At 35.1% G+C, this 11,109-nt stretch overlaps 1 protein-coding gene across 2 annotated transcripts in view; it reads left to right on the top strand.

The window, feature by feature from the left end:
* LOC108310948 (E3 ubiquitin-protein ligase UBR3) overlaps positions 1-11,109 on the top strand; it is a 99,646-nt gene that overhangs the window by 39,137 nt on the left and 49,400 nt on the right. For both annotated transcript variants that reach the window (XM_017538155.2, XM_017538157.2), the window contains exon 7: positions 3,897-3,999. In XM_017538155.2, coding sequence (XP_017393644.1) covers positions 3,897-3,999 — 103 coding nt within the window. The remainder of the gene's footprint in view (positions 1-3,896; positions 4,000-11,109) is intronic.

Here is an 11,109-nt window from a genome sequence, read left to right on the forward strand (position 1 = left end):
CCTGAAGGACAAAACAATGCTTTTCTAGGCTGAGGGAATAGCTTTCAAAGACATGAGACAACATGACACATTGGGGAATACTTGAAAGGAAGGAAAGTTAAGAAATAAACCTAAAAAATAAGATGGACTAGCTTATCAAGGGCTTTCTATTCCTGTTCCTTCAGTGGTTCACCAGTCAGTTATGAGATATTGTGAACAGATTTATTGATTAGAGAAGTTGGAAGGGGTGAAACAAAAGGCATACAGCTGAGTGACCATTCTGTTGAGCAATTTAGGTGAAAAACAGTACAGTGGCAGAGTGGACCAGAATGGGATGGATCATAAGAGGTAGAACCAGTAGGATTGGCAATTAAGGCCAAGGCTGTGGGAGAGGACTCTCAAGTGTTTCCTTGGATGTTTGCATGGGTAGTGGTGTCATTGACCCAAATAGGAATTATAAAAGGAAATTAACATTGGAGCTGGGCTGGGCTGTATAATCAGGTTAGTCTGGATATATTGATTTTGAGGTGCATGTTGAACATCTGAAGTACTAGAGAGCCTTGTAAGTTGTTAACTTACAGGTAGAAGTGGGCTTGGGTAAAGTAGCATGTTCAGAATGAGAGGGAAAGAGGACTAAGAAAGGATGCTTTTTCCTTTTTTATGAGAAATGTGATCTTTTAGGGTTCATTAGCGGAGGAAGGGCACATAAAAGTAACTGACAAGAAACAGGAGGAAAGCCAGGAGAGAGTGGTACCAAAAATTAAGGAAAGAGGAGAGAGTTGAGAATATTTGTTAATATGTGTTTGTAGAGTGGTGGTTTTATGTGGCTACCTTATGTGTCCAATGTATAATAATCTCTAATTTCAGTTGTAAAGTTTATAAATATTAAATTGATTTCATATTCATAGCAGCCATGTATGTATCTGCCTGAAAGCCCAACTTACACATATACTATAGATTTATGCTATGACTATAACTACTATTACTATATACTAGACCAGAAAGATGGTATTATATTTATTTTACAGACCATAAAACGAAGTATAGGTAATTTGTGTAAGGACACATGTGTCCTTACAGACTTGGATTCAATCTAGGACTTCCAGGCCCCTCCTGAACAGTGGTGCATCTACATAGGTTGAAATCACAGCACACTTATAAATGAATTTAAAGGTATTTCTCATTTCCAAACCTTTTTATATATGTGGATCAAACTTTAGAATTTTAAAATGTGTTATACTAGGAAAGGAATTAATTATTATTTTTTGCTCTTGTTAGTCCAAAATTTAATAATATGCTTTCTTGATATAATTATTTTTTCAACTTTTAAAGTGTCATGCATGCAGTTGGTAGTTAAGACGTTTTTTAGTTTTTAACTTTTTGATTATGATCATAGATTCTCCCCATCCTACGTCTTTAATATTTGTCTGGTATAAGAGGTGTTTTTGCTGCTAAATGAATATTAGAGTTCATTCTTACTGATAAGAATAAATTTTGAAAAAATTAATAAATAACAATAATGAATTGTATCAATAAATTGAAGTTATTAATGGTTATTTGGTCAGTTCTCTGAGAGAGAGAGAGACAGAGACAGAGAGAGAGAGAGAGAGAGAGAAAGGAATCCTGTACTTGTATTTAATCATAAAAACCCCAAGAAATAACTAAGAAGTGGCAAATCTTGGATCCTACTCTTAGCTTTTAGAATAACTATCAAGAGTGAACTGGCAAGTACTTCCTTTCTCTGGGCCCAGTTTCTCATCTATAGAATGAAGAAATGATGAAAAACTTTCCTTCTAACATTTTGAAAATCTTAAATTTTGATAAGGATTAGGAAAATAGGTGAATGTAACGTTATTTTCTGTGCTGGCTATAGTTTCCATGCAAAACAAAACATAGTAACAATTGCAACTTCTATGTTTTTGATTAAGTTAGGGAAACTAAGATAAACCACCTTCATTTTGGTAGGAGATATTAAAATGAGCCCTTTGATCAAGTTAATAGCTGTATAAAAAGAATGCAGAACTCCTCACTGTGCAACTTGAGATAATATTTTTCTGTGAGAATTTAGTTTTTTAAAACATTTTTAGGTTTTAGTCATTAAAACACTCCTTAAAAGTATAAATTATATGCTTAATAATCTCTTATGTATAATTGAATTGAAATAAAAGAAAATTTACCAGTCTCTAGTCATGTTTTTCCTCTGCTAAAACTTCCCTTGTTCTCAGTATCATCTATGAAACCAGGTTACTAGAAAAACTGGAAATTTGAGAAACTTACTTGTCTCAAAAGTGGGGTTAATAATATTACCTACCCAGTAGAATTTTTGTGAAAATTAATTGATGTTATCAATCAATGTAACATAATGGCTGGCACATAATAAGTAACTCAGTCATTAATCGAATGAAAAAATTTAAGAAAGATTTAGGCTATACATTGACTTACAAATAGGAGATGAAACAGGGTAAGGTATTTAGTTTCTTCTGTTTGTTATAGAGAGATCAGATTGAAATTTACAAAAATGTATTTTCTTTATCCTGCCCTACAGAGTAGAACATTTATTTTACTCAGATTATAGCTCTCATATATAAAAATTTATTTATTTTTTGTGGTGAGATGGAGTTTCATTCTTGTTGGCTAGGCTGGAGTGCGATGGTGTGGTCTCAGCTCACTGCAACCTCCGCCTCCTGGGTTCAAGCGATTCTCCTGCCACCATGTCTGGCTAATTTTTATATTTTTAGTAGAGATGGGGTTTCATTGTGTTGGTCAGGCTGATCTCAAACTCCTGACCTTAGGTGGTCTGCCTGCCTCAGCCTCCCAAAGTGCTTGGATTATAGGCATGAGCCACTGTGCCTGGCCAACAGCTCTCATATGTTTTATAACAGCTTCACAAAACTGTATACGTACACACATACACACATACACACACGCATACCCCATATTACACCCTTTGTACTGATGGATCTTGAGTAAGTTTACGTAAAATACAATTTCTAGGTCTGCTGGCTCAGAACAACAAAGTCTGGTCTAGTTTTAATTAGAAAATAAGTAACAATAATTAGTTTGTGTCATTCAGTTAACTTTCTTCCTAGTTTAAGAATTAATTTCAAAAATAGGTTAAGTATCATATTATCTGATTTTCTAAAATATGACTTTTGATTTCCAAGTATCTTTTGAGTATGTGTGGCAGAATAACTTAACCAAATTCTTGTCATTGATACCAAAAAAAAAAAAGGGGCGCATCAGATACAAAAGCAATACTTAGGGTATTTTTTCCAGAATAATTTTAAACAAGGTATTTTCTTCTAAATGCCATGAGCAGAATTTTGTTGAAAGCCAAGATTGGTAGATTATTGTTATAATTCAGATAGAAGAAATTTAAGTAGTTGGAATATTAGCAAATAATACTCTATTTCAGTACTTTTTCTTTATTTAGAATGCCGAGATGATGAATTCACTCTTCAGTCTAAACAAGATTTAGAGGGACATATTAGGCAGAGAAAGAACTTCACCTAAAAGTGAGTTATTAGGATGCTATGGTTCATATAACCCAGGATAGAGAGTTGAAGATAATAATAGTAAAGTTTGGTTAGGAGGAGATCACAATGGTGAGAAATACAAATTGGCAAGACTGCGGCATAAAGTCAAGGACAAGTACGTCTGTGATAGGAGATGAGGAAAACCATTCCTGTGTTAAGATTGAGCATAGAGACAGTCCAGATTCTAGCACAGATTATTTAGATATATATTTCAGAGTTCACCATAAAAGAGAGTATGAAGTAATTGGGACTTAAACTTGGTGAATTTTAATTATCAGGATAGGAAACATATTTCCTTATGAAATAACTAGAAATTTTGTCTGAATTTTGTTCAGAACGAGTGTGCGAACTTTCTAATTACCTTTTCTTCAATTTTTTCAGATCAGCTGTTTCATGTATTAGCCTTGCACATGAGGCTTTATAGCATTGACTCTGAGTATAATCCCTGGAGAAAGCTCACCCAGTTAGAAGAGATGAATCCACAGTAAGTATAATTGAAAGACTAAAATCAATGAAAACTTTTTATGAAAAATAGGTGTTAAATATAAAAATGGAATTGAAATTTCAATGTGTGATTTTTTTCACATTTTCTTTATGAAGCACAGAAATTATGCTGTCTGTAAAAGTTGCATACAATTTCCCACCATGTGAGAAAATCTTTTAAAGAATCTGACTGATTTTTATGCAGATGAAATATTCAAGTGGAGGCACATAATGGCTATTTGTCTTTTTATGTCACAGTTAATTAGTGGGTTCAGGTACCCTTAGTCTGATTCCTCCATCGTGAAGTGCTCCATCAGTCTTTCACCTGATGGTTTCTTTATATATATATTTTATTGCACTTTAGGCTCTGGGGTACATGTGCAGAACATGCAGGATTGTTGCATAGGTACCTACATGGCAATGTGGTTTGCCGCCTCCATCCCTCCATCACCTATATCTGGCATTTCTCCTCTTGTTGTTCCTCCCCAACCTTCCTACCCTCTGCTGTTCCTCCCTTAGTCCCCCCGCAACAGACCCCAGTGTGTGACACTCTCCTCCCTGTGTCCATGTGTTCTTATTGTTCAACACTCGCCTATGAGTGAGAACATGTGTTGTTTGATTTTCTGTTCTTGGGTCAGTTTGCTGAGAATGGTGGTTTCCAGATTCATCCATGTCCCTACAAAGGACACAAACTCATTGTTTTTTATGGCTGCATAGTATTCCATGATGTATATGTGCCACATTTTCATTGTCCAGTGTATCATCGATGGGCATTTGGGTCGGTTCCAGGTCTTTGCTATTGTAAACAGTGCCACAATGAACATACATGTGCGTGTGTCTTTATAATAGAATGATTTATAATCCTTTGGATATATACCCAGTAATGGGATTGCTGGGTCAAATTTCTATTTCTAGGTCCTTGAGGAATCGCCACAGTGTCTTCCACAATGGTTGAACTAATTTACACTCCTACCAACAGTGTAAAAGTGTTCCTGTTTCTTCACATCCTCTCCAGCATCAGTTGTCTCCAGATTTTTTAATGATTGCCATTCTAACTGGTGTCAGATGGTATCTCAATGTGGTTTTGATTTGCATTTCTCTAATGACCAGTGATGATGAGGATTTTTTTTATATGTTTGTTGGCCTCATATATGTCTTCTTTTGAAAATTGCCTGTTCATATCATTCGCCCACTTTTGAATGGGTTTGTTTTGTTTTTTTTCTCGTAAATCTGTTTTGGTTCTTTGTAGATTCTGAACATTAGCCCTTTGTCAGATGGGTAGATTGCAAAATTTTTTTCCCATTCTGTTGGTTCCCGGTTCACTCTAATGATTGTTTCTTTTCCTGTACAGAAGCTCTGGAGTTTAACTAGATCCCATTTGTATATTCTGGCTTTTGTTGCCAATGCTTTTGGAGTTTCAGTTGTGAATCCTTGCCTATGCCTGTGTCCTGAATGGTTTTGCCTAGGTTTTCTTGTAGGGTTTGTATGGTGTCAGGTCTTATGTTTAAGTCTTTAATCCATCTGGAGTTAATTTTAGTGTAAGGTGTCAGGAAGGGGTCCAGTTTCTGCTTTCTGCACATGGCTAGCCAGTTTTCCCAACCATTTATTAAACAGGGAATCCTTTCTCCATTGTGTGTTTTTCTGAGGTTTGTCAAAGATCAGATGATTGTAGATGTGTGGTGTTGCCTCTGAGGCCTCTGTTCTGTTCCATTGGTCTATATCTCTGTTTTGGTACCAGTACCATGCCGTTTTGATTATTATAGCCTTGTAGTATAGTTTGAAATCAGGTAGCGTGATGCCTTCACCTTTGTTCTTTTTACTTAGAATTGACTTGGCTATGCAGGCTCTCCTTTGGTTCCATATGAAGTTTAAGGTGGCTTTTTTTAGTTCTGTGAAGAGGGTCATAGGTAGCTTGATGGGGATAGCATTGAATCTGTAAATTACTTTGGGCAGTATGGCCATTTTCACAATATTGATTCTTCCTAACCATCAGCATGGAATGTTTTTCTGTTTGTGTCTTCTCTTATTTCCTTGAGCAGTGGTTTGTACTTCTCCTTGAAGAGGTCCTTTTCATCCTTTGTTAGCTGTATTCCTGGGTACTTTACAGGTATTCTCTTTATAGCAATTGTGAATGGCAGTCATTCTTGATTTGGCTCTCTTTAAGTCTTTTGTTGGTGTATAGGAATGCTTGTGATTTCTGCACATTGATTTTGTATTCTGAGACTTTGCTGAAGTTGCTTATCAGTTTCAGGACATTTTGGGCTGAGATTATGGGGTCTTCTAAATATACAATCATGTTTCCTGCAAATAGAGACAATTTGACTTCCGTCTTTCCTAATTGAATGCCCTTTATTTCTTTTTCTTGCCTGATTGCTCTGGCCAGAACTTCCAATACTATATTGAATAGGAGTGGTGAGAGAGTGCATCCTTGTCTAGTGCCAGATTTTAAAGGGAATGCTTCCAGTTTCTGCCCATTCAGTATAATATTGGCTGTGAGTTTGTCGTAAATAGCTTTTATTAATTTGAGATACGTTCCATCGATACCTTGTTTATTGAGAGTTTTTAGCATAAAGCGCTGTTGAATTTTGTCGAAGGCCTTCTTTGCATCTGTTAAGATAATCACATGATTTTTGTCTTTGGTTCTGTTTATGTGGTGGATTGCATTTATAGACTTGCATATGTTGAACCAGCCTTACATCCCTTGGACGAAGTCTACTTGATTTTGGTGGATACACTTTTTGATGTGCTGTTGCCATCAGTTTGCCAGTATATTATTGAAGATTTTTGGATATTGGCCTGACGTTTTCTTTTCTTATTGAGTCTCTGCTGGGTTTTCATATCAGGATGATGTTGGTCTCATAAAATGATTTGGGAAGGATTCCCTCTTTTTGTATTGTTTCAGAAGTGGTACCAGCTCCTCTTTGTATGTCTGGTAAAATTCAGCTGTGAACCCATCTGGACCTGGGCCTTTTTTGGTTGGTAGGCTGTTAATTGCTGCCTCAACTTCAGCCCTTGTTATTGGTCTATTCAGGGTTTCCACTTCTTCCTGGTTTAGGCTTGGGAGGGTGCATGTGTCCAGGAATTTATCCATGTCTTCCAGGTTTACTGGTTTATGTGCATAGAGTTGTTTGTAGTAATCTCTGATTGTAGTTTGTATTCCTGTGGAATCGGTGGTGATATCCTTTTTATCATTTTTTATTGCATCTATTTGATTCTTCTCTCTTTTATTTTTGTTAATCTGGCTAGTGGTCTATTTTGTTGATCTTTTCAAAAAACCAGCTGCTGGATTTATTGATTTTTTTAAGGTTTTTTTTTTTTTTTTGTTTCTGTCTCCTTTAGTTCTGCTCTGATCTTAGTTATTTCTTGTCTTCTGCTAGCCTTTGGGTTTTTTTGATCTTGCTCCTGCAGTTCTTTCAATTTTGATGATAGGGTGTCGATTTTAGATCTTTCCTTGCTTCTCATGTGGGCATTTATTGCTATAAATTTTCCTCTAGACACCGCTTTAAGTGTATCCCTTAGATTCTGGTATGTTGTGTCTTCGTTCTCATTGGTTTTGAAGAACATCTTTATTTCTGCCTTCATTTCATTGTTTATCCAGTCAACATTCAAGAGCCAGTTGTTCAGTTTCCATGAAGTTGTGCAAGTTAGTTTGTTAATCCTGATTTCTAATTTGATTGCACTGTGGTCTGAGAGACTATTTATTCTGGTTTCCATTCTTTTGAATTTGCTGAGGAGTGATTTACTTCCAATTATGTGGTCAATTTTAGAGTAGGTGTGATGCGGTGCTGAGAAGAATGTCTATTCTGTGGATCTGGGGTGGAGAGTTCTGTAGATGTCTATTAGGTTTGCTTCATCCAGATCTGAGTTCAAGTTCTCGATATCCTTGTTAATTTTCTGTCTTGTTGATCTTCCTAATATTCACAGTGGAGTGTTAAAGTCTCCCACTGTTATTGTGTGGGAGTCTAAGTCTCTTTGTAGGTCATTAAGAACTTGCTTTCTGTATCTGGGTGCTCCTGTATTGGGTGCATATATACTTAGAATCGTTAGCTCTTCTTTTTGCATTGATCTTTTTACCATTATATGATGCCCTTCTTTGTCTCTTTTGATCGTTGTTGGTTTAAAGTCTATTTCATCAGAGGCTAGGATTGCAACTCCTGCTTTTTTTTTTTTTTTGCTCTTCGTTTCACCTAATGGTTTTAAGGACCTTTGATAATTCTTGCTAAAATTCATTATTACATTAGGTGCTGCAAAATAGTGATTTTAAAAACTTTTTCCTTTTGATTTATTAGATGGAATGTGTTTAGACAGAACTTTTCCATATCAACTGTTTGTTGACCCTGAAATATAGTTTGGCAGGATGAACACTTGATTTTTTTCCAATTTATAAATTTTCAAAGTAAAGAATGGATGCCCTGTCAACTTCCCATGGTGACCAATATGTTTGGTTTTTCATGTATTTTATGATCTCATGGATTTTTATATATTTGATGTTTTTCACTCCATTTCAGTTTTTCTTTTTTTGTTACAAATTGCTACCTTTTATGTTAATGAGAATCTCTCCAGACTGACTTTTGTACATTTGGCATGTCTTTCATCATATCCTTGCTTTCTGGTACAAGTTGACCAGGGTTCATTTTGTACATTTTCTATTCTGTACTTGGAATCAGCCATTTCTTCATTTAGTTCCTTTTAATGGCAAATAGTATTTAGAGACCACAGTCTGGGTGCTAGAGGGTATACATAGCTAATATTTACTAGGTTATCATTGTTTATAGGCCATTTCAGTCAATGGAGTTGGAAAATTTTTTTTTTTTTTAATTCAAAGCAGATGTTGGAAGGAAATTTTTTTTTTTAGGGAAAAAAAGATCCTGAGTTCTTATTTATGTTTCTAATCCATAAGATTGCAAGGTTTTCATTTTATTTCTTAACTTTTTTGTTATTTGTATCTTTTTTCTCGTATTCTCTTGATTCCTAATAATATTAACATAATTGTATAACTAAATTATAATCTCAATTTTTTTTAAATACCAATGTTACTACTTTTCATAAATTATCTTTGTCCTTTAGAATATGTACTTCTAGGGATGTACAGTCAAAACTATGTTTTTAAGTCACATAAAGTAACTTTTCCTGTGTGATTATTCCATCAACTTCATTAATACTTCAGCCCATTTGTTTCAGTTCTTTTTTTCCCCTCAATATATAAAGACTGGTTTTTCCTCCTTGACTTATATATTTTTCTGAAGTAAAAACTATATTATAAATTCATAGACATCACTCTTTCATTCCCATTCATTTGTATTTCTTTTTATGAAGTCTCTAATCTGTTGCCTATTTCAAAAAATTGGATCGTTGATCTTTTCCTCATCATTATTGTTATTATTGTTAATTTTTTGTAGAGAAGGGATCTCACTTTGCTGCCGAGGCTGGTCTCAAACTCCTGGCTTCAAATGATCCTCCCATCTGGGCCTCTCAAAGTGCTGAGGTTGCAGGTGTGAGCCACTGTGCCTGGACTTCCTCTTTATTATTCTTTTTTGTTTTAAAGACCAGATCTCCCTGTTTTGCCCAGGCTGGACTCAAACTGCTGGGCTCAAGCAATCCTCCCTCCTCAGCCTCTCCTGTGTTGCTAGCATTACAGGTGTGTACCACCGCACCCAGCTCTCTCTTCATTTTTAAGACATGTTTTTGTATTATGGGTATTAGCCCTTTTTGTTATAAGTTGCAAATACATTTCACCAGATTGTCAAATGTCTTTTTACTTCATGTATTTTTTTTTCAAGCAAAGTTCTTTTAATGTCAAATTTATTAATCTTTTCATTTTTTAATTTTGGATTTTGAGTCGTAATTAAATAAGCCTTCCTATACTCCCTAGTTAAAAAGCACTTATCCATGTTTTCTCCTAATATTTCTGTGGTTTTGATTTTTATGTTTAGATTCTAATTTTTAAAAATAATTTCAACTTGTATTTTAGATTCAGGGAGTACATGTGCAGGTTTGTTACGTGGTTATATTGCAAGACGCTGAGGTTTGAGGTATCATTGTTTTTATCACCCAGGTGTAGTGAGTATAGTACCAATAGTTTTTCAACCCTTGCTCTCCTTCTTCCCTCTGCTAGTAATCCTCAGTGTCTGTTGTTCCCATCTTTTGTTCAGGAGTACCTAATGCTTAGCTCTCACTTAGAAGTGAGAACATGCAGTATTTGGTTCTGTTCCTACGTTAATTTGCTTAGGATCGTAGCCTCCACGATCCTAACTGCATCCGTGTTGCTACAAAGGACATAATTTCATTGTCTTTATAGCTGCATAATAGTACATAGTAGTACATGGTACATGTACCACATTTTCTTTATCCAATCCACTGCTGATGGGCACTAGGTTGATTCCATGCCTTTTCTATTGTGAATAGTGCTGTGATGTACATGTGTCTTTTTGGTAGGACAATTTATTTTCTTTTGGATAGATACCCATTAATGGAATGTTGAGTCATATGGTAGTTCTAAGTTCTTTGAAAAGATTTCTGATAAATTTGGAATTTATCATTGTGTATGGTATAAGAAATGGACCCAATTTTATTATTTTTTTCCCATATAGCTATCAAATATCCTACTGCTTTGGCTTCCCATAATAGTAAGTTAAGTCAACCTTTAAAAAGGAAAAAAAAGGTGAAGCTCTTTGTTTATTGATTTGGAAGGATCAACAACAATCAGATACAATGTTAAGAAAAAAAAATCTAGGAACAGAAAGTATGTACTTTATGCCATTATTTATGTAATAAAGGGTAGGATGAGAAAATAAATTTGTTTGTGCTTGTTAAAAAGAAACAGAGCCACACATATCTGGATATTTGGATGTATAGCAGAAATGACACAGAGGAACACTGGGGGAATCATAGTCTTTATAATAAATGGTGCTGAGTTAATTGGATATTCATATGAGAAATAATTATCAATAACATTGGTCTCTACCATACATAGACCCTCTTCAGATTTTGCCAGTTGTTGGCAGTAAAGTCCTGTATAACAAAAGAAGGACCATGCTTGCATTTAGTTGCCATGTCTCTTTAATTGCCTTTAATCTGAAATTAAGCCTGAGTTTTTCTTTTTACTTGATGA

Source organism: Cebus imitator, unplaced genomic scaffold (assembly GCF_001604975.1).
Source record: "Cebus imitator isolate Cc_AM_T3 unplaced genomic scaffold, Cebus_imitator-1.0 Scaffold110, whole genome shotgun sequence".
Taxonomy (NCBI): domain Eukaryota; kingdom Metazoa; phylum Chordata; class Mammalia; order Primates; family Cebidae; genus Cebus; species Cebus imitator.